The sequence below is a fragment of the Vulpes lagopus genome, chromosome 8, assembly GCF_018345385.1.
Source record: "Vulpes lagopus strain Blue_001 chromosome 8, ASM1834538v1, whole genome shotgun sequence".
NCBI classification, from domain to species: domain Eukaryota; kingdom Metazoa; phylum Chordata; class Mammalia; order Carnivora; family Canidae; genus Vulpes; species Vulpes lagopus.
Genome location: NC_054831.1, coordinates 135265 through 163218, shown reverse-complemented (window position 1 = coordinate 163218; position 27954 = coordinate 135265). Strand labels below are relative to the sequence as shown.

At 61.1% G+C, this 27954-nt stretch overlaps 2 protein-coding genes across 3 annotated transcripts in view; one reads left to right on the top strand and one right to left on the bottom strand.

The window, feature by feature from the left end:
• The window catches only part of THAP4 (THAP domain containing 4), a 38769-nt gene extending 35065 nt beyond the window's left edge, over positions 1–3704 (bottom strand). The window contains exons 1-2 of the mRNA XM_041764944.1: positions 3434–3704; positions 57–1222 (exon numbers count right to left, since the gene is read on the bottom strand). Of these exons, the coding sequence (XP_041620878.1) occupies positions 57–1222; positions 3434–3510 (1243 nt within the window). The 5' untranslated portion in view covers positions 3511–3704. The remainder of the gene's footprint in view (positions 1–56; positions 1223–3433) is intronic.
• A 46-nt stretch (positions 3705–3750) lies between these two features.
• On the top strand, positions 3751–27047 carry ATG4B (autophagy related 4B cysteine peptidase). Of its 2 annotated transcripts, none has more exons than XM_041764946.1 (13): positions 3751–4170; positions 12931–13032; positions 13180–13251; positions 14789–14887; positions 15468–15569; positions 16048–16120; positions 18781–18860; positions 22058–22251; positions 22553–22631; positions 22909–23054; positions 24198–24254; positions 24494–24587; positions 25596–27047. In XM_041764946.1, exons 1-13 carry the CDS (start codon positions 3804–3806, stop codon positions 25667–25669), a joined length of 1539 nt encoding a protein of 512 aa, XP_041620880.1. In that variant the 5' UTR covers positions 3751–3803; the 3' UTR covers positions 25670–27047. The 2 variants fall into 2 exon arrangements, with proteins under 2 accessions (XP_041620880.1, XP_041620881.1); XM_041764947.1 differs by lacking the exon at positions 3751–4170 and adding an exon at positions 9374–9562.
• The last annotated feature ends 907 nt before the right edge of the window (positions 27048–27954 follow it).

Below are 27954 nucleotides of genomic sequence, written 5' to 3'. Positions count from 1 at the left end.
CAGAAAGGCCTCACAACGACCGGGCAGGGTGGGAGCCTCAAGGCTCCGGTACTGACCGCGGCTGAAGGGCAGCAGGCTGCTCAGGTAGGGGAAGCTCACTCTTCTCAGCTCGTCCAGCTTCTCCTGCAGCTTGCGCACCTGGCTGTCGGAGCGGCTGACCCTCTGCCGCAAGGTCTTCAGCTCACCGTTCTTCTTCTCCACCTGCTCCCGCAGGCAGCACACCTGGCTCTTGTTCTGCCGGGAGGAGAAGCAGTAGGAGTGCAGCGAGTCGATGAGTTTGCAGGCCCCCGACGCCGACAGGATGACCTCGTTGATGGACATGGGGCTGGCATCGCTGTGCTCGCTCTGCACAGCTTCCGTTGCTGGCTTCGGGGTGACGTCTGTCGGAGGGGCAGAGGGACTCTGGGAGGGCTTCTGAGGCGTCGCTGTGAGTGATGAGCTCGGGGGACTCTGGGCCAAGCCCTTGTCGGGCCCCGGGCCGGTCCCACTGCAGCTGGGTTCCACGTCTCTCTTCGGCCTCTTTCGGTCAACGGGCTCTCGGGGGACAGAGGCCCTCTCCCGAGCGTGCTTGGAGGAAAAACTGTAAGAATGCAGCGAGCCAATAAACTTGCAAGCCCCGGACCCCGGTGGCGTAAAGTCATCCTTGGAGATGCCACTCTTATCTACCAGGCCTTCGTCTGGGGGGGCGGCGGCAGCGGCACTCTCACCACCAGCATCCATAGCAGATGCGTCTGCTTCTCCTTGACCGCCTGCCGCAGGGGCTGGACCATCGCCTGGAGTCCCTTCCAGGACCTGCCGCGTGCGCTCCTGACCAATGGCCTCCTGGGAGGCTTTGGGTGTAGTTTCACCCTGCAGTGTAGCCTGTTTCCCCTTTCGGGACCCCGGCTTGGCCATCGGGCTTTCACCCAAGGACGACGAGGAACCTGCAGCTCCCTTCCCGTCCGCCCCACTCGCGTGTCCCCTCAGGCCCCCAGAGGCCTTTCTGGTGACCTTTCTCCTCGTGCGGCCATGACCTCCAGGGCCCCTCTTCTTCTCAGGCAGGTGGAAGATGGAGGGCACTGCTGTGGGCTTGAGTAGGCGATGCTGATCCTCCAGCCTTTTGGAGAAGCTGTCTTTGGTGAAATGTTCACTACAGAGGAAAGAATACTTTGTGGGGGTCCAGTTATCCCTCTGAACAGCTTTTAACCACTGGATCAGACGTTTTGAGTCCTTTAGGGGGAACCTGCAGGAAATATGACAACGGAATTAGAAAGAAATCACTAAGTGTCTCCTCCCAAATTTATCAACTATTAAAGCAAAACAAGTGTTTCTGCAAATACCTAGTCCTGTATTGACTTTACCCGCTTAAAAACTTACTAAAGACTTAAGCACTCTCTACCTGGAAGTCATCATGAGATAGAAGATGCCGGGCTCATTGCCTACCCTTAAGGAGCTTACAGTTGAGAGCGCAAAAGAATGAAGGGAACTCCTCCCAAGCTGTGGTGAATGCCCCACAGGAGAGGTCGCACAGGACGGCATCTGACAACAGGAAAGGCTTCGGGAAGCCCTGGAAATAGTTGCTAGAAACACACAGCTAAACCACCCTCCTGGTGTGCCTCTGATGCAGGCTGGGTGCTAAATCCGGGATGGCGGGTCCCCCTGTTGGAAGCCGGGTCTGCTGTGGCCAAAAGAGATGCGAGCGAGAGGCCGGGAGAGGGTCCCAGATGCTGCGTGGGCCCAGCCTGGGCTGTGACTCAAGCAGTCGAGGATGCGAGGCGACCCTAAGGAGAGGTCAGACTCAACAGCTACAGTCCCCTGTTCTTGCTACAGTCCCGCTGCCAGGAGCAACAGTGTTTTTTAAAAAGCAACCAGCAACTGGAAAACACCCAATGCCGAGATACTTAGTAATCACTTCTTCTCATTTAGACAAGACCTCTCTTCAGAAACCGGGAGGAACTTCTACCCAGGGCCGGGTGATTATTCCGAGGGCTACGTGCCCCACCTGAGGTCATCTATCCCACCTGAGGCCACCGTGGACCAGAACCAGGACCAAGGCGGATACTAACCCCCCAGGAGGTTCTGGACAACACGATGTCCTACACTTCCCTGATCCTGTGAACCCACTTCCCGAAGACCCGGTTCCCACGTCCTTTGCCCCGCACCAGAGAGCACTGTGAGCGCCAAGGGCGCCCTCTCTGCAGTGCTCTGCCTGGTTTTCCAAAGCCTGTCGAGGCCTTGGGGACACAGGCTCCAAAGAAGAGAGCTCTCAAGACGGCATGGCCTCTGGCCTCTGACCTCTGACCCACCGCGGCCAGTTCTTCGGATACATTGTAGCAGCTTAAGAGAACAACGCAGGGAGGGACTGACTGTAGGTAAGAGGCCACTGGAGCCCTTAAAACTTCACTCCCGGTAACATAAAACAGAAGTATCTGCCAGGAGGCTTTCCAGGGAGTGAGCGGACGGAGGAGGACTCGCTGGATCAGGCTGGAGTCCAGGAAACCTCCGGAAGGGAGCCGGGCCAGCCCAGGAGGCACAGCCGTCTCCTCGCCGTCCAGCCCAGAGGGCAGAGCCGTCTCCTGCCCCAGGTGCAGCCCAGAAGTGGCCAGGGCGGCGGGCGCAGGGCAGGGGCGCAGGGCAGGGGAGCAGAGCGGGGTGCAGGGCAGGGGCAGCAGGGCGGGGGCGCAGGGCAGGGGTGCAAGGGTGCGCAGGGCGGGGGCGCAGGGTGGGGGGCGCAGCGCGAGGGGCGCCAGGGCAGGGGAACAGAGCGGGGCGCGGGGCAGGGGCAGCAGGGCGGGGCGCAGGGCAGGGGGCGCAGGGCAGGGGTGCAAGGGTGCGCAGGGCGGGGGCGCAGGGCAGGGGCAGCAGGGCGGGGGCGCAGGGCAGGGGCAGCAGGGCGGGGGCGCAGGGCAGGGGCAGCAGGGCGGGGGCGCAGGGCAGGGGTGCAAGGGTGCGCAGGGCAGGTGGTGCGGGGCAGGGGCGCAGGGCAGGGGGGCCGCGGGGAAGGCCGGCCTCGCCCCGCTCCAGCGCAGATGCTGCAGGACGCCCCCCGGGGGCAGCCCGTCCCGCCTCCCCCCTCCCGGCCGCGGGCCGCCAGGTAGAGCTCGCGCGGCGCGGCCACGGCGCGGGCGGCCCGCGGCGGGGAGGGGCGGGGAGGGGAGGGGGGCGGCCCGGGGAGGGCAGGGCCTCGCCCTCGGGGGCGACGCTCGCGGACAGCTGAGCCGAGCGCGCGGCGGGAGGGGGCTGGGCGGAGGGGGCGCCGGGGGCCGCGGGGCCCAGAGACGGCGGCCCGCGCCAAGGTCACACAGCGCCGGCGCTGACTCACGGGCGGGGCCGGCCGAGGCCCGGCGCTCCGGGGGCCTCCCGCCGCGGGCCGCGCGGCCTCAGTTTCCCCGCGGGGCCGGGCGGGGGCGTGGCCGGCCGGGGCGGCGGCGGCGGCGGCGGCGGGGCGCGTTACCTGTGGAAGGACACGGCGCGCTTCTCCCCCTTGCCCTGCCGGTTGGAGCAGTTCGCGGCCGCGCAGCAGATCACCATCTCGGGCCTCAGGCCGCCGCGCCGCCGCCAGGCTCCGGCCCTCGCCGCGCCGCGCCGCGAGCGGGACCGCCCCGAGGGGAGGGCGCGCGGCGACACGGCTGCGGGACGTGGGAGCCGGCCCCCGCGGCTCCCGTACGGCAAGATGGCGGCGCGCGCCCCGCCGCCCCGCCGCCCCGCCGCCCGGCCGCGGCTCGGCCGGCCCGGGCTCCCCTGCACCCGGCGGGGCGCGGCCCGCGGCTCGCGGCGTCGGGGGAGGGCGGGGGCGCCCCGGGCCGGCGGCCCCGTACGGAGGCATGGCGCGCCGGGCCGTCCGTACGGCAAGATGGCCGCGCCGACGGCCCGGGCGCGCTAGCCCGCCGCGCGCCCTCCCCGGGGCCCAGCCGCCCGCCCACGTCTGCTTCCGCCAGCCCGACGCGTCGCCGTCGGGCCCCCGGGGCGGACGCCGCGGGCCGCCGAGTTGCCGAGCGCGCGGGCCCGGCCCTCGGCGTCGCGCCCCGCCGTACGCCAAGATGGCGGACGCGCACTTCCTCCCGCACTTCCGGCCCCGCCCGCGCTCGCTGGGCCCGGATTGGCCCCGGCGGCGGCCCGTCGCGTCGCGCTGCGGAACCGTCGGAGCGACGCGGCTCTCAGTCGGCGGCCGGAGAGGGAAGATGGACGCAGGTGAGGGCCCGAGCGGGCGCGGGGAGGCGGCGGGCGGCGGGCGGCGGCGTCCTGGCCCGGGGGCCGCGGGGGGGGCGGCGCGGCGCGGCGGGGGCAGCCAGGGCGCGGGGCTGCGGGGCTGGGCGCGGCCGGGGTCCGTGGGCGGCCGGCGCGGGGCTGACAGTCGGCCGTCGGCGCGGGGCCAGCGCGGCCCGCAGCGCCCGGGGCGGGGGGGGCGGGGCGGGCGGAGGAGGCCGGGGCTGCCCGACCCCGACCCCGGCCCCGGCCCCGGCCCCGGCCCCGCGGGAGGCTGGAGGCCAGGAGCTGACTCCCGACACTCAAGCGCACGCTTCCCTTTTTTTTTTTGTTTTGTTTTTAAATTTAATTTTTTAATTCGGTGCCCAGGAGATGGTGCAGGCTTGTCTCCGCGTCGCCCCGGAGCTGAGCTCACCTTGTCACGTCTCAGCTTCGCGGGCTCCCGCGGCGGAGCGCGCCGGGGAAGGGCGGCCGTGCGCATGTGCGGGGCCCGGGCCTGCTCGCCCCGCCGCCGTCGGGGGCACAGCCCGGACCCCGCGGGCGCCTCGGCCTCGGCTGGCGCTCTTTGTTCGGTGGCCTCGAGCCTCGAGCCTCGCCACGCGGGCCGCCGCGCCGCCCCGGTCGGGCACCCCCCCCTCCCCCGCCGCCACCTGGTTTAGGTCCACCTGTGGCCCCGGACGGCTTTGTTTGCTTGGGCTTCCTCTCCTGCCAGTGGCCACGTAAAGGTACCAAGATCTCGGTTGGGAAACGAATGCAGGCACGTGTGGCCAGTATTTCAGTGTCCCGTCCGCGTGTTAGGTGCCGGAGCAGCCGCGGCCCTGACTTCCAGCGGAGCATGTTAACCACATTATGTTTGGGAAGTTTGTTTAAAAAAAGAAAGAAACCAGGACGCCTGGGTGGCTCCGTGGTTGAGCTTCTGCCTTCATCCCAGGGCGTGACCCCGGGGTCCTGGGATCCAGTCCCGCACCCGGCTCCCTGCAGGCAGCCTGCTTCTCCCTCTGCCTGGGCCTCTGCCTCTCTCTCTTTCTCTCTGTGTGTCTCTCAGGAATAAATAAAACTTTTTAAAAAAATTGTTAAAAAAAGAAACCATCAGAGAGTGTTTTGTTGTTTGCTGGAGGTGGAAAAAGGAAGAGAACTATTTATCCACTTTTTTTTTGAAGTCGTTACTGCTCGGATGCCTTAGACTGTTAACACGAGCGACCTGGGTAAGGTGGCCGCACAGCTCAGGGTTGGTCACGTTACCCTGCACGTGGCAGTCGTCAGGTTGAAGTTAGGAGTGGTCACGTGCTAAGGATACCCTAATGGGGCGCTGAGGGGTATTTCAAAGTAGAAAGTATTCACATTTGAAGGTCGCCATTGTTGCTCATGAAAATACACGTGGCATTTGGAGACTGTGGTGGAGAGCTTTCTCTGACAACATGCTGACTGGTGGTACGGCCTCCCGTAGCCTCTGGACTCCCAGGTTCGTCCTTCCTTGACCAAGTCTTGCGAGGTCCCCAGTTGCTTTTGTAGGGATTCGTTCAGTAAAGTACGTTTATTATTGAATGGGAGGTTTGTATTGGGCATTGTTCTAGACCCCCGGGGCTAGAGAAGTGAACAGATGAGACAGAAACCACATGGCTCCTGTAGGAAAATGACGTGGGCCGAGCTAGAGGGGGTTGGAATGGTGGCCAGGATGGCCGGGAACAGTCTCAGGGCAGATGGGGGTACGTTTGCTCAAGACCCAGGAGCAGCGCAGGGGGAAGGGCGAGTGGGTCAGTGTGGCCAGGATGCAGCAGGTGGGAGTGAGACAAGTAGGAGCCGAAGGCAGAGACACACATTTGGCCAAGTCATGGGGCCTTGTTGGGTCACAGTGAGGACTCGGGTGTTTGTTTATTCTAAGCGAGTTGGTGAGTCTTCGGAAGGTTTTGAGTGGGGGAGAAACGTGACTGGACGTATGTCTAGCGGACTCACTCTGGCTGCTGTGTCCAGAACACACTGCGTGTCCTGCCGAGGGCCCTGGGCAGAAGCAAGGAGACCAGCTAGGAGGCTGTTTGGGTTAGCCAAGTGGGAGGCTCTGGAAGCTTCCTCAGGGTGGGAAGAGGAAGTTGAATTGTGGACATATTTGAGGGTTGAGACAACAGGTCTGTTTAGACACTGGAAGCGATGGGGTGGGAGGGGGCATGCAGGGGTGAGGAGTGGAAGGTAGTGCTGAGGTTCGTGGGCTGAACTGAGAAACTGATGGTGAAGACTTCGGGGGTCTTGCTTGGTGGGGGAGCTATTGGACTGTATGTGTTGACTGTTGTTAGACATCTACGTGGTGATGTCCAGGGGCCTGGAGCTGAGGTCGAAGTGTGTGGGAAGCCACTTTGGATGAGACGCGGAGGGTCTGAGAGGAGGAGGAAACAGAAGGGCTGCTGGCTGGCGTGGGGAGGTCCAGAAGCGGCAGGCCGACTGCAGGCTGGTGGTGTTCTTCACGGAGCCCCGGCACTGTGTCCAGGCACGCTCTGGGCTCAAGGAACCTGTGCGTGCCAGCAGTCACATAGCTGTGCTGTCCATCCCTTGAGGACAGAGCCAGTGTCTCGAGGGCTTCACGCTGTGTCTGGCATGTTCTTGGTAATCGAGGTAATGCTTACGGGTTCTGTGCCTTGAGAGCTTCAGTTTGGAGAGTCTGTTGGGTAAATGTAGTCTGTTAGCTAATAAGGTATCAGTGGGGAGAGGGGCTGCTCACCTGTAGGGCAGCCGGGCCCAGCGTGGCGTGCTGTCCAGCGTGCCCGTGGGCGTGAGATCTCCTGGACTCTGGCATAGTTGATGTTCCAGGTGCTTTTCTTTTCCTTCTTTTTCATCCAGAACTGAACTGCCAGCATCTTCAGGGAAACAGATTTTAAACAGTAACTACTTGGGATGCCCTGGTGGCTCAGCGGTTAAGCGTCTGCCTTCGGCTCAGGTCGTGACCCCCCGGGTCCTGGGATCGAGTCTGGCATCAGGTTCCTTGCAGGGAGCCTGCCTCTCCCTCTGCCTGTGTCTCTGCCTTTCTCTCTGGGTCTCTTCATGAATAAATAAATACAATCTTTAAAAATAAATAGAAAGTAACTACTTAGTAAACCTGTTTTTTTTTTTTTTTTTTTTTTTTTTTTTTTTTTTTGCTTGTTTAGTAAACCTGGTTTTTAAATGTAAACATTTTCTAAAGGATAGAACCTTTGGTTTTATTTATAAAGCATAATCTTTTAGAAGCTATTGGTGTTTTGGGGAAATATCTTTGAAAAGTGATGTTATACAGTAAGCTCTAAAGGAAATGCAGTGGTGTGCATTTTGTGCTTCTCCCTGGTGACTACAGTGTGGTTGGTACTAAGTGGAGACAAATTGGTTACCGCCATTGAGCACAATTCTCTATTTTTCTGCCAGATAAATAATATTAAAACGTTTGTTTCTAATGGAGTTACTGTAGTAGTGAAGCTCTCTGCTTCCTCTTCCGGGTGTGCTCACGGACATCTTGGAGGAAAATGTAGAAAATCAAGTGTCTGGGACCCAAGTGACCAAGTAAGGGAAAGTGCCTCTGAAACAGCCTCATTCTTAAGGTGGGTGACACCTGTCAATATTGCTTGCCCTGAGTGTCATCTTAGTGGAAGTTAAAACCATTTCCTGGGAATCTGGAGACTGGGATTCTTTTCAAGATTTGACTGCTTTTCACTCAGGAGGCATGTGAACTGTTACATATATAATACGATACCATGTGTGGTGGTGATGAGATTATTTTGAGGCCTACTGAATTTGGGGCAGCTCTCTTTGGGAAGGATGCAGGGACTCCTGGCCTCAAGCCTTCGTGAAGCTGGTCCATCTGAGCAGAGTTGAGAAAGCAGTGGCCTCCTGATATTGGCCAACCTGTGCGGATGTTACTGATTGTGAACTCTAGTTTTTTTGTTTGTTTGTTTTTTAAGATTTTATTTTTTCATGAGAGACACACACAGAGAGAGGCAGAGATACAGGCAGAGGGAGAGGCAGGCTCCATGCAGGGAGCCCGACGTAGGACTCAATCCCTGGACCCCGGGGTCATGACCTGAGCCCAAAGCAGATGCTCAACCACTGAGCCCCCCCAGGTACCCCTCTAGGTTTTATATATATGTGTATGTGTGTGTGTGTGTATATATATATGTGTGTGTGTGTGTGTGTGTATGTATGTATACATATGTGTGTGTATATATATATATTTTAGAGATTTTATATATTTATTTGACAGAGCGAGTGAACACACATATGTATGCACAAGCAGGGGGAGTGGCAGGCAGAGGCAGAAGGAGAAGCAGGGAGCCTGACATAGGGCTTGATCCCAGAATCCTGACCTGAGCCAAAGGCAGACACTTAACTACCTAAGCCACCCAGGTGCCCCAAACTTTTCTGTTTTAAAACTAAAGTTAGGGGCCCCCTGGGTGGCTCAGGTGGTTAAGTGTCTGCCTTCGGCTCAGGTCAGGATTCTGGTACCCAGCCCCATGTCGCGCTCCCTTCCCCGCAGGGTGTCTGCTTCTCCTTCTTCCTCTGGTCCTCCCTTTGTTCATGCTCTCTATCAAAGTAAATATATAAAATCTTTTTTAAAAAAATAGAAAAGTACTAGTTTTTCTATTGAACTGTTTTCTGAAGTGGTGTTCTGTAACGGTTTTCATTCTGCAGAAGCGCTAATATGTGTTTTGTGTAAATGACTGCCGATGATAAAAGTGGCGTTTTGTAAGGGGCAAGGGAGATTTCGTTTCATCTTACAGATTATGAGGCTTGAAATAATACCAAAAAAAAGGAGGAGGAGGCGCTGGAAACTGTTGCTGGGACCTGGCACTAGCCTTGCATTCCCACCTCACTGCAGAGCCAGCAGCCATGCCCCACTTTGTGGCTGGGGAACCAGGGCCATGCGTCCTACAGCGAGCAAGTGGGCTCTTTTGTCTCCACAAACAAATCTTCAGAGAGATTAGAAAATTGAGCATCAGGCGTGGATGGTATCTAGAAAAACCTCTTTCTGCCTCAGAGGGTAAGGTCTGGAAGGTTCAGGAGTGTGGTGGCCTGGTCCAGGCATGGCGGCTGGTGCTGAGTGAGCAGTGCCTCCACCCGAGGGAGCCGTGAGGAGCCATGAGGGCGCCCAGGCCACGGCATTCGTTCAGGTGTCAGTGTCCTCTGCTGCAGGTGGGACAGTGCAGAGCCACCAACGGCCGGTCAAGACTGTGACGGCTGCACGGTGACGAGACGTCCTTCACTTGCTTTCCTGGTCGGAACTGCTGGAGGTCCGTGGGACTCCGTGCTCGTTTTCCAGGGTGGAAGCCTAAGGACGTTGAGCCAGCCTGTGTCAGATGGCTGGCTTCTGCCCCCGAGACCCAGTCTTGGGAGGATGCTCGTTGCTTAGATTCAGCGTTCCGAGGTAATTCCCTGTTTGGGTCAGTGTCCTGTGTATGTTGCACCGGGTGGCACACCTGTCACAGAATGTGGAGGCTGGTCTTCATTCCGCACGGTGGCGCCCCCAACTTACTTGTTCTAGTGACTTCCGGGGGACCCACCCCAAAATGTGCCTACTGTCACCCAGCATGGGGCAAAGCTTTTCCTGTTTCCTCCTCACACCATCCTTGAGGGATGAGCACAGTAAGGCCTCCACTGAGTGAGGGTCAGACTTTGTGCTGCCCCCAGTGGGGACTGTGTTCAACAGGTGTGATGGACACACACTCCCTGCGCAGTGTCCCCCGGGACCGACAGGGGGACACGGTCCCTGTCCGAGGACGCTGCAGTGCCATGGAGGGAGTGTGTGCAGCAATTCCAGAGGCACGTGTGACTCGCACCCAACAGAGGTGGGATTTGGGGGGTGGGCAGATGCAGGAAAAGCAGCGATGTGACAGGTGAGGGGGAACATGGGCATGTGAGCGCTCTTAGGGACCCCCCAGATGATGGATGTGTACCCTCACTTTGAGGCTCCTGCTAATCTGGCAAGAGCTGGGGTCACTTCCCAGGAGTTCATTCCCTTTGAGTGCGTCTGGCGCCTTATTTGCTTTTGGCCAATGCAGTAAAGAATCTGAGGCCACACAACCCGTAATTCAGTTGGCTATAGTAGGAAATTTGGTGATGAAGTGTTAACCTAATAGAACACCTCTTCTTCTTTCCCTCTGAAGTTGGCGTGGTTGCCTATAAAGTTTGCTAGTAAACCTAAGAAATACGCCTGTTTTGCATTTGCCACCTCCGTGACGAAAACCTCTCAACTTCAAAGGTGCCCCACCTTTGATCCCGGGTTGTGGTCCTTTGACATATGCGGCGCCCCTCCGGCAGAGCGCACCGGAGAGATGCTTGCCCACAGCACTCGGTAGCCTCCGGGTTGTAAGCCATCTCCGCATCTTTAGTTCACGGCTGCAGCCTTTGAAGGGTCAAGGCTCCAGTAGGGCAGGATGAGAGCTAGGGTCCTGCTGTGTTATCACTTGGGATCAGACAAGTTGTTTGCGTCCTCCTTCGTGGAGAGTAAACTTTTGGGTTTGAATCTACGTGTTGGTTAAAGGCTGGAGGTCCTGACAATAGAGAGGTAACAGAAACACCGTGATGTTTGCAGCTCCTCAAGAAGATAGAACGTGTTTTCACTCCAACGTAGCATTCATAATGCCGTGCAGAAACATGTAATTTTTTTTTCTTTTTAAGATTTTATTTATTTATGAGAGACTCAGAGAGAAAGAGGTAGAGACAGGGGCAGAGACACAGGCAGAGGGAGAAGCAGGCTCCATGCAGGGAGCCCGACGTGGGACTCGATCCCGGGACTCCAGGACCACGCCTTGGGCCGAAGGCGGCGCTGAACCACTGAGCCACCGAGGCTGCCCCAGAAACACGTAATCTTATGTAAGAAAGGAGGGCCAGAGAAACCCAGGCTTTAGTGGTTCCTAAGCGTAGACAGCTCGGTTGGCTCCTTCGAAGCACTGGCAGTCAGACACGTTGAGTGGAGCCCCTGCGAGGACCCGGCCAGTGGGGGCCCCCGGCGCCTGCCATCACGCTCGCGTCCCGGGCAGTGCGGCCTGTTCCAGAAGCACAGGACTGCCCTGACGCTGTCAGGTTTCAGGTGGAAAGAAGGGAAGGCAGAGCTGAGAACTGGAGAGTGCTTGAAGCAGCAGACGGTCTCCTGTTGCTGTGTATTTCTTTGTTCAGGAGCGTTGCTTTCCCAGCCCTGTGACTGGGAATTAGCTGCGCATCCAGCTTAGCCTTTTGAGTGTCGTAAGATTGCGTGCCTCTGAGGCTGCAGTTCTGCGTCCTCAATATTAATGACAGCAGCTGACCTTGGAGCCCTTGTGTCTGCCAGCTTCTGTGTGAGCACCTCGTGGGAAGGTTCATGGACACGTTGCAGCTGCACTGTGAGGGTGTCCTGTTATTTTTTCCCTCCATTTTATGAGTAAAGAAATCTCTACATTGAGAGATCAAGGGGCCCAAAGAACGTACAACCTGCGAGTGCCTGAGCTGGGATCTGAGTCTCTGTTGCCAGGCACCAGAGCCCGCCCTGCACCCCAGCATCCCCAAGGGGTTGTGCCCGGTGCCGGAGGATGCCGGGGGTGCTCACACCGGGCACGTGAGGGGCACCTGACAGGGTGCGCGGACCTCTGTGTAGCACGGTGCTGTGAGGCTGGCTGCCGTGTGCTGCCGCCGTGCGTCTACGTGGAGTGACTGTGTCGTCTAGGATAGAGGAGGAAATCACAGGTGTCGTTCGGTTTCCTTTATGGATCTACATAGAGACATCTGGAAGGAGACTTCCAGCTACCTGCGAAGCTGCAGATGGTTTTTTTTTTTTTTTTGCAGATGGGTTTTTAATAATGTTTTTGTGGTCTTTGAGTTTTTAAAAATGAGTATTATTGTTATAGAACATATATAATAAGCGGGGCTATTAAAAATTAAATTCAGTTGTGGGAGAAACTATTATAACTGATTTTCCAGAGTTATCTGGGAAGTTGCAGGTGAAGGTACGAGGGACTGGGTCCCACTGAGGCTTGAGAGGCAGCAGGTGAAAGCTCTGTGTGCTTGGGCTTCTGTGAGGGGCAGCTGGAAAGTTGGGGACCCAGGACGCACCGTGCCCCTGGCCTCACGGGTGTTGGTCTGGGCTCTGCGGAGTCTGGGGACCGTGAGCAGAGCGTTTCCTCAGCCGGCTCCCAAGGACAGAGAGGGACACGGGGCGTCTCTAGCTTAATTGAGGCAACAGAACAAAACGGTGCTTAGGTCTTGTGAGCTCCACACACAGCGACCTTCTTAGCAGGTGGGAGCTGGTGGCCATGCTCTTCCAGGAGCATCTTGAGTGAAAACAGCTGTGAGAGGCTCAAGGACTTTGCCGAAAGGTCTGTTTGTTTCTGGAGGTTTGTGTCCCACCCAGGAGTAGTACCTGCCCCTCCACAGCTGCTTGTCATCATCTTCCCCAGCTTGTGTTTCTTGCCCCTGAAGCTCCCCCTTCCCCACGGCCTCTGGACACCTGCTCCTAGGGGACACCAGCCCCACCTGTTATGTGGTGTGGCCTCGCACGCTGCGACACAAGGATTTCTTTTGTCCTGTAGGTTTAAGTTTAAAGCAAGTACTTACATCAGGTACTTCCCTCCGTGGGGCCTCCGCGGAAAGGCCGGGCTCGGGTGGGGCGGCCGGAGGTGCTGCCCTGTCCTTGGTGGTTGTCCCGGCCCTACCAGGACACAGAATTACACCGGGCTCTTGACACAGAAGTGCTGGGAAGGATCTCCACTGCTGTTTCATGACGTTATAAAAATGGGATCAATGTGTGTTTGGTTTCAATAGCTACTCTGACCTACGACACTCTTCGATTTGCTGAATTTGAAGATTTCCCGGAGACCTCAGAGCCTGTGTGGATACTGGGTAGAAAATACAGCATTTTCACAGGTATTGGCCACATTGGAGCCTGCTGTGCTCTCAGGCTCAATTTACAAAAAGCATTTCGTGGTCATAATAGTTATCTGTTAACGTTTTATGACACGTGATCTATGAAGTTGAGGTTTTGTGTGTTTTCTTCTTTTAAACAATCCCTAGAAAAGGATGAGATCTTGTCCGACGTGGCATCCAGGCTTTGGTTTACATACAGGAAAAACTTCCCAGCCATCGGTAAGTATGCCGTCTCTCACAACCCATGATGTACACGATTTACGGGGAGGGAAACTTAGGTTTGTAGGGTTGACTTGGGGGTGGGATACTTGTCACTTCATCCTGAGCCTCACAGCGACCCTAATGAGATACGCTGGCTGAGGTCTGGCCCCTGGTGTGGCGGAGGCAGAGTCCGATCCTCCGGATTCTCCCCAGGGCAAGGATTTTCCGATGCTAGTCGTGGTTTCTTCCTGGGACCTCAGATCAGGATGATGTTTCACAAGTGGCGTTCAGGCATGTAGAGCAGAACGGACCGTGGAATCGTGTGTTACGAAGTCAGGCAGCTTCGGTTTGTGCGTCTGAACTGTGTCCTGGGTCACAGCTGTAACAGGAGGTCCAGGATGTTTGGAGGCCTTTGCTCCATGTCCATCGCCTTTCCCCATGTGTTCCATGCCTGGTTGTGGGGAGAGCTGAAGGATGAGGCTGATGTGCCACGTCTTCACATGGCAGTAACGTACGTCCCATGGCGGCTGGCTCCTTGTCGTGGCCCTGGAGCTGGACAGAGGAGGGGCCCCAGCTTGGCCTTGCCTCTGCTGATGGGAGAAGCCGCCACCAGAGGTTCGGCACTGGGGGGCTCTAGCTCCTTGGCGGCTAGTCTCTGGCCCCTCACCGGGATCTGATCTCCTGGGTTCTCGGAAGGGAGACAGATGTGGTGTAGCCGCAGTGCTCGATGTTCCGGAGCGCTGCAGTGTGGGGAGACGAGGCCGGTGCCACCACAGGCCACTAGATGATGGCATTCGGCAGGTGTGCTCCGGGGGTCGTTCATGCCACAGATTCTCACACCTGGTCTGCGGCTGCTCTGCTCCGCCCTGAAGGCAGGGGTGGAGGCGCCGGGCCAGGGCCTGTGCAGGCCTGGGAGGGACCCCGCAGGTCTGCCATCGGGACTCACAGTGAGGTCGGGCCGAGGGGAGCCTTGTGTTTGGTGGAGCCCTTGAGAGCAAGGGTGCCTGCCGTAGGTGGCCGGTGCGTACAGGAGCTGGCGCGGCAGGCCCAGAGCGCTGTGCTTCCTCTGTCCCTTGATGCCTCGTCCACCCACGTGTGGGAGGGGCTGCCCTCGCCTCCAGGTGCTGCTGGCTGGGATGTCGGGCGTCCCCTGTCCCTGTGGGGCCCGGACCGTGGGCGTGACAGGGACAGGCCCCGGGGCACTGAGCGGCCCGGGTTACGGTTCTGCCCTCCTGCGTCTGGGGCCCGTTCTCCCAGCAGCCGCCTGGTGCCCTTCCGGTGCCGGCGGGCACAGCCTCCTGACCGCGCTTGGAGCTTCCCCGGTTACTACTGAGGCGTAGGGTCTTTCCATGTGTTTTCCACACATTCTCAGTCCTCTGTGACTGACATGTTCGTGTATTTTGCCCAGTTGGAGGGGTTGGCAGGACAGGTCACTGCCCAATACGTGTGCCCCTGGCATGAGCAGGACCTACGGGGCCTGTCCCCTGAGGTGGAGCAGAGCCCTGACCCGCTGGGCCATCTGACGGCGGGGCCTCTTCTTTGTCCCCTGCCACAGGGGGAACCGGCCCCACCTCGGACACGGGCTGGGGCTGCATGCTGCGGTGCGGACAGATGATCTTCGCCCAGGCCCTGGTGTGCCGCCACTTAGGCCGCGGTGAGTCTCGGCCCCGGGGTGCCAGCACTCTCGGAGCAAACAGGGATGTGGGCTTAGCTTAACCAAAGCAGGTCCCCACCGCAACACAGACCCCCCGATTCTGGGTTTTCTTGAGCGGTGACCCACTAGTTTTCGTTGGTTTAAAAAAGTGAGTTTAGGGCAGCCCGGGTGGCTCAGCGGTTTAGCGCTGCCTTCAGCCCAGGGTGTGATCCTGGGGTCCTGGGATCGAGTCCCACGTCACGCTCCCTGCATGGAGCCTGCTTCTCCCTCTGCCTGAATCTCTGCGCCTCTCTCTCTCTCTCTCTCTCTCTCGTGGATAAATAAAATATTTTTAATAAAATAAAAATTAAAAAGTGAGTTTAAGGAGTTCTGGTGAACGTTTGTCTTTTAGAAATCGTGTCACTGAAACCTTTTTTTGCTTTCTGTATGGACTTGTTTTTGATGGTTTGGAATCCTGGAGAATTTAGCTTTTAACTTTAGGTTCCAAAAGAGGGTATTGTCACCTGTGGCTTGAGTGTTTTATAAACGTAAAGCTTCTTTCTCCTGTTTGGGTAAAACAACTTCTGCGTCTCTCCGACAGATTGGAGGTGGACACAGCGGAAGAGGCAGCCGGATAGCTACTTCAACGTCCTCAACGCGTTTATCGACAGAAAGGACAGTTACTACTCCATTCACCAGATAGGTGGGAGGCTGCAGAGTGTGCCCGCATCCGCCGCCTAGACCAGGCCAAGTGGTGGGGTCCCCCGACAGCTTCTCTGCTGTCAGGTGTCGAGGCGAGAGGGTGTGGGTGCCCCAGCCCGTAGCCACCAGGGGCTGCTGCTGGGGCCGGGCTGGCCTTGCCCTGGGGTGGGGCTGTGTGTGCGCCTCTTTGTGGAGCGTCACACTCTCACTTACAGAAGGAAGTCAAGCTATAGCTTTGACTCATTTAGTTTCCTCCAGGCTGCTCCATATTGGAGGGCTGGCATCCTGACTTGTCGTGTGGGACGGACCCTGAGGTGGCCTCCGTCCTCCCTGGAGGAGCTCCTGCGGGGGGCGGGGGTGGGTGCACCTGTCCAGGCTTCCTGTGGAGTGTTTCCGCTGCCGCATGAGGCCAGGACTGGACTCTTCCGGGGGGGGGGGGGGGCGGGGGGCGCACGTCTAATCCCGTGTGTTTCCCGCAGCGCAAATGGGAGTTGGCGAGGGCAAGTCCATCGGCCAGTGGTACGGGCCCAACACTGTCGCCCAGGTGCTCAAGTATGTATCAAGCCCCGTCCCTGCGGGTTCCTCGGGGGTAGCGGGAGCATGAACTCTCCTGAATCCTCATTGTTGAAGGAAACGAGGGTTCTTTTTCCCTTCCCTGGCGGTCCTCCTGGGAGTCCTCAGGTGGCGCGCCAGGTGGTCTCCCATGGGGAACGTTCCTGGCAGATGAGCGTCTTCTTCCCGATGGCACTCGCTGGGTGGGGCCTCCGTGTGTCCATCAGGCGGACGCATGCACTCGGGTGCTCTCTGGTGGTCAGGGAGGCTGAAGCTGGCCTGGAGCGACAGTGCAGGGTGGGTGCCGTGGGCCCTGCCCCTGTGCTGACCCCACCCTCACCACCTCGGACCGTGTCCACAGTTCCGTATCCTGACCTGTGCATCTGCCACCCCCCCCTGCTCCCCGCGCTCCTCACGCGGCATCTGAACTGGCCCTTCCCCTCCCTCGTCCCCCAGCCCTCTCACCCTCATTGCAGCAAAGGGCCTTGTCCTCCAGCTGGCTGCTCTTGTCAGGTTCTTCGGGTTCCTCCGGGGCGCTCCCTTCGCTCGCACACCCAGCTCCTAGCTGATCCCCAAGCCCGCCCACTGTCTCTCTGTCCCCTTACCCAGCCTCCACGTTCACTCAGCCCCTGCCGGACGCCCCTAAGAGCCCTGGGTCCAGCCCTGCATGGCTCGGAAGCAGAGTCCCTGCGTGGCCTGTGTGTGCTCAGCGGGGGTGGTTTGCATGTGTGCTCTGTTGCATGGTCCACATGCTGTGGAAGTCTGCGCATGTAGCTCTGTGTGTGCCTGCACCCAGGGGTGTCTGCGTGGTCTACGGTTGGGCTCCCTTTGCCCCCACTGCTGCCCTGGAGCAGCTCCTTCCAGGCTGGTGTCCACGTGGTCTCATCCGAGGGCCAGGTGTGGGCCCTCTGCGTAATCAGGTTCAGCAGGTGTCCTCACGGAACCCTGGGCCATACAGCCGCCCTCTCGGGTCCCCGTTGATGGTTGATGGTTCCATTCTGGCCCCTCCACCTGCCTGTGAGCACTGCAGGGCTGGTGTGGGCCTTTGGCCACTTCTGTCTTGTGTCTGCACAGTGTTCGCTGTTGTCTGCACAGGCACAGCTCCCAGGGTCACACGCCAGTGCTGACTTGTGCCCAGACCCCCGACTGAGGTCCAGATACTTGCTCAGCAGCAGCCCTTGGATTTGCAAGGGGCACATCAGCCTAACAGCCAAAACCCACAGCTGACCCTCCTCCCCGTCCCCGGCCTCTTCATTCTACAGGGAAGGCAGTGCTGTCTTTCCAGGACCATAGGCCAAAAACTGGGATTGTGCTAGGTTCTTTTTCTCAACATCCCATCCAGACGTGTCTAGGCTGCACCTAGCCTTCGTGGCCTCCCTGTCCTCACCCTTTCCAAGCCCCTTCCTCCTCCTCCTTGTTGGTCTTTTCTCTTTGACATTCTCGAGTCTCTTTTAAAATACCAGTAAGGTGTTGGGGCACCTGGGTGGCTCAGTGAAGCATCTGGCTGTTGATTCGGGCTCAGGTCCTGACCTCAGGGTCATGGGATCAAGCCCCCGCCCCCAACTCTGTCGGCTCCGTGCTCAGTGAGCAGTCTGCCCGAGAGTCTCCCTTCTCTCCCTTTCCCTCTGCCTTTCCCTGGTATTCACATGTTCTCTCTAAAGTAAATCAGTGAATGTTTTTTAAAGATTATTTATTTGAGGGAGAGAGAGTGTAGCGTGCACAAGAGGGGGTGAGGGAGGGGAGGGGAAGGGGCAGAAGGAGAGAGAGGAGCAGGCTCCCCCCTGGTGTGGGGCTCCATCTCGGACCCTGAGACCTGAGCCGAAGTCAGACTCTCAACCCACTGAGCCACCCAGGTGCCCCTAAATCAATAAATCTTATAAAATTAGAATACCAGTAGGTGTGATCTTCATAAAACACGAGTCGGCCTTGTGCCCCTTCTCTGCTGAGGACATCCATAGTTGACTGCAGGTGTAGTGGGCGTGCCCCGCCTCCCCCCCCGCTTGCCCTGTGCTCGCTCCCAGCACACCCACCCCGGGCCTCTGCACCTGCTTGGTCTTCTCGGGGTCGGCCTTCGCATCAAGGCCTCCCTGCCCTGCCTCGGTCTTGCCCCCGGCTACTGCTCTGTTCTCCGTGGTGCTCACTGCCCACACAGTTACTTTTTTTCACCTTCTTCTTGTCTGGAACGGCAGCACCAGGGAGCCTGCGTTGTTTCTGGCATGTCAGTGGGTTTCAGCCCTGTATGTGGCCCGCGGGGCAGCGGCCAGTGGAGTGTCTCACCTGCTCCCCTGGCCTCCACTGTGGCCTTCCCATCAGGAGGGGCTTCGTGTGGTCTCCCTTGCCCTGGTCAGTCCATCACTTCTGGGGTGAGGTGGAGCTGGGCCTGCCTGAGTTGCTGAAACCTGCGGGGTCTGGGACAGGGTATGTGTTCCATTTCCTGTCTCCTCATGCAGCTACATCAGGAAACGATGCCCCGCAGCAGGGCTCTGTCCCCAGGCGGCAGCTGGGGTGAGGGAAGGCGCCCTGGGCCAGGTGGGAGGAAGCAGGCTGCAGCCTCAGCTTCACTCCCGTCCGCTGGGACTTTCATCTCTGCTCTGCTTGCCTCGCAGAGGTGAGAGGTCTGAACTGTGAAGGCTTACTGCTGTGTCCTCCCCTTCTGTTAGGAAACTGGCTGTCTTCGACACCTGGAGCGCCCTGGCGGTCCACATAGCCATGGACAACACGGTGGTGATGGAGGACATTAGTAAGTGGACGGGGTGCGGGCCTCGGGCAGTGGCTCCTGGGCCATGGGGCGGGGCCCGGACACAGGCCAAGCGGAAGGGCCTGGACCCTGCAGAGCTGCGTTACTTAGTACCCCAGCTGTGTCCTCATGGCAGACACCTGGTTGAGGCCTTGATGGGCATCGCTGCTCCACAGGGAGAGGCAAGGACAGCTGGCAGCCGCACCGTCTGCAGCCAGGCCTAAGGAAAGGGGAGCAGGGCTCTGGGGACCTCAAGGAGTCCGGGCATGCCAGACTTTAGTCCAAGAGGAACGTGATGGTTCCGTTTGGCACGTGGCCTCTCGCGAGACAGTGTGGAGCTTGGAGTCTACGTCCTGTTACACAACCAAGCAGACAAAAAACTCTAACGTCTTAGTTTTTACTTAGGAACGCATTTCCCCAAAGATGTTGCTTTGAATTTTACCCAAGACGGAGCCCTTTGAGCATGCTTACCTGTGGGCTGGTTGGTCGGGTGGAGGCCGGCCTCGTGCCGTGACTGCTGGCATGTGCATGTGCGCCCCACAGAGGACGGTGGACGGGCTCCCAGTGCGCAGCCACACTCTGCCTGCCAGCCCTCCCCGCCCACTGACCCTGTGCCCCTGAGAGCTGACAAACTAGGGGCCCGAACTCAAGGAAGGATGTTTTTCCCTTCTTCTCACATTTTATTTCTTGAAATTTTTGTGAAACGGAAACTGGATATGTACAGAGAATAGGGGAGAAAACCATGGAAGCCCCTCCTACTGATGGGGAGACCCCGGTCTTCCCAGTGTTGGCTTTGTCGTTCAGAGCAGCCCTTGCTCGGTAGCCGAGCATCTTCCGTGGTGGGACGTTGCAGCCCTCTGCTGTCGGGCTGCTTGTTCCCAGTAGGCGGCGTTTCTCTTGCCTCTCGTGTTGGGGAAACCACTTAACCTCCGGGCCGACCCGGTCACCCGCCAGCCAGGCCTCCCCGGTACGGTGCCAAGAAGGGGTGAGGGACAGGCTGATTTCCAGAACCTGTATTCTGGGCAGGGGGGGAGGTGCAGGTTCAGGCCTGGAGGAGTCAGCTGGGGCCCGGACCTGGCTGCCGGCTCGCAGGGTCTCAGGTCATTGAGCAGGAGATGAGGCGCAGAGCCAGGGCTGTCTGAGGGGCATGTGGGTCTGTTCTGGTTGGGGTGCGGGTCTGGCCTCCCAGCCGTGGGCAGGGGCCCTGGAGTCCTCTCCTCCTGAGTCACAAGTGGTGCGTGCTCGTTTTGGGTTCGACTTGGGAAGACCCTGGGACCTGGGGTCCTGGGCACAGTTCAGTGAGGCAAGGGGATGCTGAATGGCCGTGCTAATTGCTTTTGGCTTCAGGAGCCCCCGGGGGTGGGGGTTACCAAGGGCCCCAGCAAAGGCAGGCTCGCAGGAGGCTGCCTGAGGTCTCCGGTGTGGGAGCGAGAGCTCTGATTCAGCAAAGCGGATGCTGGGTAACCCATCCTGGCCAAGCCAGGGCCGTCCTGGCGTCTGGGGTGCTCAGGAGCCCCCGGAGCCCCTCCCAGAGAAAGTGCTGGCTTTTTGCCTCCCCTGTCCGTTTCAGGGGGACGGCGCAGGGCAGGAGGAGCCTTGCTGGTTGAGATGTGCCCGCCCTCCTTGGGGGGCCACGCAGGACTGCAAAGCAGCCTCCGCCAGCGCCTGCCCTGGATGGGTTTAGACTTTGGTGAGCGCAGCAGACCCCAGGGACGCTCGGACTCTGGTGAGGAGTTACAGGTTGGAGACGACGTGCGGGCGCACAGGCACGCGGAGACCGCGTGTGGGGCCAAGAGCCTGGCGGCGGAAGTAGAGCAGAGGTGACTGGTGGGGCTCCCAGGGGGCGCGGGCCGGGAGCGCAGAGGAGCAGGAGAGCCTCCCTGTGCCCGAGCGGGCGTTTTCACAGCTGAACAGCTCCCAGGCTCTTAACCAGGCGTTCTTCGAGGGCGTGTGTTCTGGAGACGCGTCCCCACTGCAGAGGCAGACGCTTTCGCCAGTGTCCGGGGGATGGCGACAACCATAGCCGCCTTTGAAGCCAGGCAGTCCCGCAGGCCTGGCTGTCTGCACGTGCTGGCGGGTGGGGTCGGCGTCTTGAGGCGGCGGCTGGTGGGCTCGGGGTGCTGGGAGAGGAGCGAGACCCCGGTGGGTGCCTGGTACACGGGAGATCCCGCCGTTTGCAGTGTTGGGGGCCACACACCCGCCTCCCTGCTGCGCCCCCTGGGGTCTCCCTGGCAGGCCGTGGGCGAGGGGCCGGGGTTGTGTGTGGCCCCCACACCTGTGCGGCCGCCTCTGATCTGGAAAACCCATCCCGGGTTATTTTCCTGCTTTTACATTCCGGCCATTCTGTGGAACCCGGGCCGGCTTGCTGCAGGGCCGCACGACCGCACGACCGACGCAGTCGCTGCGTCAGGATTAGATCCGAGTAAACGTCTTGCCTGAGAACGATACTCGGCTGTCCTCAGCACCGCGGCACGAGGCCGCCGCCCTCTGGTCACATCCTCGGGTCACTCATGTGGGCCGTGCCTCCGCCTCCCTGTGATGACTGGGGTGCCGAGGGGGACGTGGCGTGGAGTTTTGCTTGCATGGTGCTTCTGTAAGCATCCTCGCGTCCAGCTCACCGGCTGGCAGGGTGGCTGGCTCACCGTGTCCTTTGCCGCGGGCCCGGGGCCAGCGGGTTCCCTGAGGAGCCCTGGTTCTGCTGAGCTCCCCGCGATCTCCGCTCCCCGTGCCCGTGGCCTGGGCACATGCTGTTTGGGGGCCCCTGGAGCGTCCCCGTCCCCACCACCAGCTCCGGGTACCACCCCGAGGGATTACAGGTGTGCTTCGAAGGAAGGAGTCGTCTCTGCGCACACGAGGGGGAGGGCTGGTCCCCGATGGTGTCTGTGCCAGTGCCACCCGCCGCCTGCGTGGTGGCTCCGTGGCGTGCTCCTGGTTGGTTCCCGGGACTTGGCAGTGTTTGTTGCACTTGAGACGTTATTTCATGGTAACAGTTTTGACCTGAACGTGCACAGAAAATGTTTGGCTCTTTTTCCTCTCCAGGGGCGGCGGGATTAACCTTAGACTTCTTTCCTAGGTTCGTGTTGTGTTAATAAGCACTTGACTTTTTTACCTGTTTCCGAGACTAATTATGTGTGTGTTCCTCTGGGGTGAACTTCCGTCGGGCTCTGTTCAGCCCTTGAAAGCACTTCTCTGTTTTTCAGGAAGGTTGTGCAGGGGCAGCCTTCCGTGTGCGGGGGCCGCCGCGCTTCCTGCAGATTCCAGCCGCCACTGTAACGGGTTCCCTGCTGGGGCCGAGGTCACCAACAGGCCGGCCCCGTGGAGACCCCTGGTGCTGCTCATCCCCCTGCGCCTGGGGCTCACAGACATCAACGAGGCCTACGTGGAGACCCTGAAGGTGCGTCTTCCCCGCCCACGGGGGGACTGCAACACTGCTGCTCGATGCGGCGCCTCCTGGCCTCCACCCGGGCAGCCCCGACCGCGGTGGGGATCCCTGCCCGCCCCTCCTCCGCCCCCCCAGGCCCACTGCGTGTGCGCCGCTTTCCTGGTCACAACTGCACGTTACTTCCGGACTCGGCTCTCTGGAGCCCGTCTTCCCACTCCCCTCCCCCGTCCCTGCACCGGGCCCCGGGGCTGGCCGGGAGGGGACGTGCGCCCCCCGGCGTGCTGAGCCGGCCGCCCTGCCCTGTGTCCTGCAGCGCTGCTTCATGATGCCCCAGTCCCTGGGAGTGATCGGAGGGAAACCCAACAGCGCCCACTACTTCATCGGCTACGTTGGTGAGCGGTGGTTCCGCGGGCGCGCCCCAGCCGCCAGGGGCGGAGCAGCAGGGACTCGTCTGCAGGGCAGCCCAGCCGTCCCTAGGGTGTTGGCTTGACTCGCGGTGGCCAGTCCGGCAGCAGCTCCCGGGAGGGCGGTGTCCCCAGCTGGCCGCTGCTGGCCTCCACGCGCCCCTCCTCCCACTTCTGCCTGCCGTCCAGCCCTGGGGTTTCCACGCGCAGGGCTGAAGTGACCCCGGTGTGCCGCCGCCTGCTGACTTCCCCCCACCTGCCCCAGGTGAAGAGCTCATCTACCTGGATCCCCACACGACGCAGCCGGCGGTGGAGTTTACCGACAGCTGCTTCATCCCCGACGAGAGCTTCCACTGCCAGCACCCGCCCAGCAGGATGAGCATCGGGGAGCTCGACCCGTCCATTGCTGTGGTGCGTCCCCCGCCCCCCGTCCGTCCTGCCCTACCCTCTGACCACATGACTTGTGGGCAGGTGTCCTGAGCACTCGGGGCTCAGTTCTGTTCACAACGGAAGGGAAGAGCCTCCGATCTTAGGGTTTTGCTTTCAGTGTCTTAGTTACGCCCACGCTCGTGGCCTTCCCCCTTGGCGGGGTCGGGGTGTGAGCCCCTTTAACAGCCGCAGCCTCCCACCCCCTGCTCTCTGCTGTCTCTTGGAGGTCTTTGGTTTGACTTTTAAGTTGTTAGACCTAACGTATCCGAGAGATGATTCCCAGAATGAGCTTCCCGGCTCCAATCGCAAGGCAGGAATTTGGGACGATTTATGCAAACCTGTGTGCTCTCAAAATGTACTTGATGGGGAAGGAGGCCAGAAACAGCTGGAAGTAAAGGTGTTCCCCAGGGAGAGACAACTGAGTCACGGACAAGGCAGATTTGAAGCGGGCGTCTCTGGACGTGCGGCCTGTGGGTCTCTGGCCCCGGGGGGCAGGCCTGAGGGCGCGGGGCTGTAGCTTGCAGGGTGGTGTTCCTGTCGGGCTGGCGCGAAGGCAGCAAGCACGTCCCGTAGCTGACCATGGCGGGGGCTCAGGTGATGCAGCAGCCTGGGCCGGTAGTGCCGTCGGCAGTGGGCAGAGTGACCCCGACCCCGACCCCGCCTGGTGGGAAGAGGGCTGCAGGCGCACTCGTCTTCCCGCGGAGCGCTGCCCGGGTTCCCCCACCAAGCCCGGGCCGGGCCGGGTGGCCTTCGGGGCGGGAGGGCGCCCATCTGAGCAGCTCCTGCCCCGGGCTCCTGTTCCCATGATCGTATTGTAGCCCTGGCAGTGCCCGGAGTCCTAGTGACACGTCCCAGGCTCGGGGCTTTGTGTGCAGCGGCTCTGAGTGCCACCCCCACCCACAGTCCTCGTTGGGACCTGGGGCTCCCCGGGTCTAGGTGCCGCTGGGTGGGAGGCCCTCTTGGTGAGTTGTGCTGTGCACTGTGGGTCCAGGTGGCCTGGTGAGTCAGGGCGGAGGGTCCTCGGTGGCCAGTCCCCTGGCCTCTTCAGGCCCCCTTGGGCTCCACGCTGTACCTGCTGCGGCCTGTTTGGGCGCGTGCCACACACCACCGTCACCTCTGTTCCAGGGGTTCTTCTGTAAGACCGAGGACGACTTCGATGACTGGTGCCAACAAGTCAGGCAGGTGGGTGGTGGGTCCTGCGTGTGGTTGGGGCTGGGGGAAGGCCATCTCGGGGTGTCCCGTCGGGGGTCGCGCCTGCCTGGGCACCTGGCACACAGCCCTCAGTGCCACTTGTGGCACAGACCTTGCTGTGGGCCTTCGGAGACGGCTTCGGGTGTCAGCGTTGTGGAGCTTGCCCCCGCGGCTGCTGGTTTGCGGGGGCTGCACCCCGCGCTGCGCCTGACGGCTGTGTCTGCCAACAGCTGTCGCTGCTCGGAGGCGCCCTGCCCATGTTCGAGCTGGTGGAGCAGCAGCCTTCCCACCTGGCCTGCCCCGATGTCCTGAACCTGTCCCTAGGTGAGTCGGAGCCTGCGGGGCCATGGCCGTTGCGGCGGGCTGTGGGCTGTGCGCTGTCCTGTCCTGTGTCGCTGCTTCCCCCAGGTCTTGTTCCTGTTGCTTTTGACCTTTAGGATTTGTATGAGACCACGATGTGACCACTTGGTGTGTGTGTGTGGGACCGGCTGCTGCCCGACAGCCTGGCCCTTGCCCGGGAGGGCAGCAGCACGACCCGTGCCTGTCCTCAGCCTCACGTGAGCGCGATAGCCTGGCCCCCGGGCGTGGAGTGGGCGCACACCTCATGCAGCCCCGGGTCCGGGCGAGCCAGGGCGTGCGAGGCTCTCCGCGACGGTGCAGTGTCTCTGCGAGGTCCGGCTCGGGAGCCAGCCCCAGAGTGCGGGCCACAGGTGGGCTCCGTGTCCTGCTGCCCACTGGCTCTAGGCTCAGGGCCGCCTCCCTGCCCAGGCCCTCAGTTTCCCTGAAGTGAATCCACTTGTGGCACACAGACAACCGGGACTCGGCAGGAAGGCCATGAGCACATCCAGTTCATGCAGCCGTCCGGCTCTGACGCGGACGGGGCCTGTGTCCCCGCCCCTCTGAGAAGATCATGGAGGATGGTGACTGAGCCCGCCGTCCACGGCCCAGAAGGGAGCCAGGGTGCCGCACTGGAGACTCGGGACACACGTCCCACCAGTCCCCAGACGGTACCTGGGGTGCCCACCGCCTCTCGGGACGGGAAGCCCTGCCCTCCCAGCCCCGCCCCTTCTCTTGGGCTCCCGCAAGAAGCGTGTTCTCTTTTCAGACCAGCCCCTGAGACGCCTCCTCCTGCCCTCCCCTCGCCAGCCGAAGCGCCCGCCTGCTGGGACCCGCAGCCCCGGGGGCCGAGGCCTCCGCTGGGCAGCCCTGGGTCCTCTTGCCTCCTGCCGCACCGAGGGCGAGCGGGCCAGATGCAGGGTGTGGTGGGCGCTGCACACACCCCGGACACCCCACGCCGGGCATCTGATGACATGTCGTCTCGTTTTTTTCTAGATTCTTCTGACGTAGAGCGACTGGAAAGATTCTTTGATTCAGAAGATGAAGACTTTGAAATCTTGTCTCTTTGAAAACCCTGGAGTTGGGGGACGGTGTCCCCCAGCCCTCCCTGGGGGCCATCGAGAGCCCGGCCCTGCCTCGGGGCGCTTGGCGCCGCTGCATTTCATCCATCCAGCCTGCCCGTCCGCTGAACGCCCAAGCCCCATGCCGCCTCCGCCCTCGGACGGAGGACTGCCCTGTTCCGGGGGCCCTGCCGCCAGCCCCGGGACTGCGCAGGCCCAGAGGGCCCGGCCGGGGCGCCGCCGAGGAGCCGCCGCAGGACGCCCCGTGCAGCCGGGCCGGGAGCTGCTGAGAGCGGAGCCTTCACACCCGCGAGCGCTCGCCCTGCCACACTGCCAGCTCTGCATTAGCGCGCCGCCTCTGCCCTGCTTCCTCCTGGGCACTCGGTTCTGGGTTTGCTTTGGAATTAAAGTCCTGTTTGAAGTTACAAGGACATGAATTTCTGTCGGGCGTGTCCCCAGTCAGTCTCCGAAGACCTGCAGGGCGGAGGGGCGCCCGCGGACTCGGCCGGCCCCCCCGGCCCCCCGGCCCCGCCTGGCTTGCTCCTCGGGGGCTACCTCAGTGGGAGATCGGGTTGGAAGACGGCTTCTCCTCGCCCCGGGGAGCGAAGTAGCAAGGTGGTGGGGCGTGGTGGGATCCAGGGAGGTCCCCGTGCGAGGGACTCGCCAGGACGGGGACGTGTCTGCTCTCCCGGAGCCACAGGTAAAGCCTGAGTGGGGCGCGCCTTCCCACACCTCCTGTGCCGGTCCCAGCATTCCAGACGCCCCCGTGCTGCCCCTGTGCCGCCGTCCTTGCTGCACCTGCTGCCCCGGGCCAGGACGGGGGCGGTGGGATGGGGACACGCTGCCCTCCAGGGCCTCCCTCCAGGCCCAGGCTCAAGGGTAGAGCCCACAGAGCCCCACGGTTCCTCACAAACCAGGGAGGTTTCCGGACCCTCCTGAGCACGGACGTCGGCTCCCGCGCCCTCAGCCTGTGGCCGGGCCCAGACTGCACCCCTCCCGCTTGGGTTTGCCGTCCGTCCTGAAGACTGGCCTGCGTCCCACCCGGAAGCGCAGCGGGGGCTCGAGGGCTCGGGGGCGCCTGCACGTCCTGCCGGCCCACGCGTGGCCCATGGAGGGGACTTCCTCCCATTTCCCACCTGTGTCCTCAGTGGCGAGCGTGGGGTAGAGCCGGGCAGCAGGGAAGGCGGCCGTGTTGCTCCGACTGAGCGGTGCAGCCGGGGGGCGGCCAGGGCTGATGCTGCAGCCCACACTATTGTACGTGGGCGACGCGGGCCTCGGCCCGACCCACGGGGAGCCGTCCCGGTTCTGAGGCGGCTTACGGAGAATGTTCACCTCCCCAGTGTAGTTGGCAGTTCTCAACGGCAAATAACAGTTTCCGTAGAAAACACTTTGTTGTCTGTGTGTTGATTTTCCTGGAGTTGCAGGTGGACATGGGAAGAACAGCGGAGGTGTCGCCTGGGCTCGCAGTGCCAGGAAGGTTCGAGGGAGGGAGGGGCCACCTCCCCAGACCCACAGTCCCCAAAGGGGAAAACTCCAGGGAACTTGCTTTTAGGAGAGCACAGAGCGGCCCCTCCGGAGGGTAGGGAGGTCCCCTGGGGGGCCCGTCAGGAGGCGACCCCCCGCCCTCCGGTGTCACTGTGAGGGGCTGAAGGAAGGTCCCCATGTCGTGGCCTCTAGAAGCCGCCGGAAGGAACCTCTTATGCTGGAACCGTCCTCCACGTGGAGCCGGGCAGCGCTGAGCCACCGCCTTCCTCTCAGGGCAGGGGTGGGAGTCGAGGTCTCTGCGGGCCGGGCCCTGGGGCATAGCCTGGGCCTCCTGGGCAGGGAGTGCAGCGTCTCCTCGCAGCCTGGCTTCGGCCCGTCCTGCCCACCCCAGCGCACAGGCCAAGACGGGGTCTGCACGGTCCCACGCCCGTCTGCGCCCGTTGGCCGGGCCGCCCCCGCCCCCCTGGCCAGGTGTTGAAGTCTGTTGGGCCACTTCCGCCGCCAGCCCCCGCGGGACCCACTCCGCCCCCCCCAACCCCACGGCTCACGCGGCCACGGCCCTGACGAGGCTGCAGGGCACAGAGGCTGCCGGGGTCATGGGAGTCACGGGGTGTGTGGCCTCCGTCGTGTGAAAGCACAAGGGTGGTCAAGGACGGCCTTGGCACGTCCCAGGGGGGCGGGGGGTGACCCCGTGCACCGTCCCCCATAGCGTCTGTGCCCGGCGTGCCGCGTGGTCCGGGTGCGGAAGAGCAGAGCCTTCGGAGCCGCCCGAGGGCCCTGTGGACAGAGATGCCCCTCAGGGCGGCCCC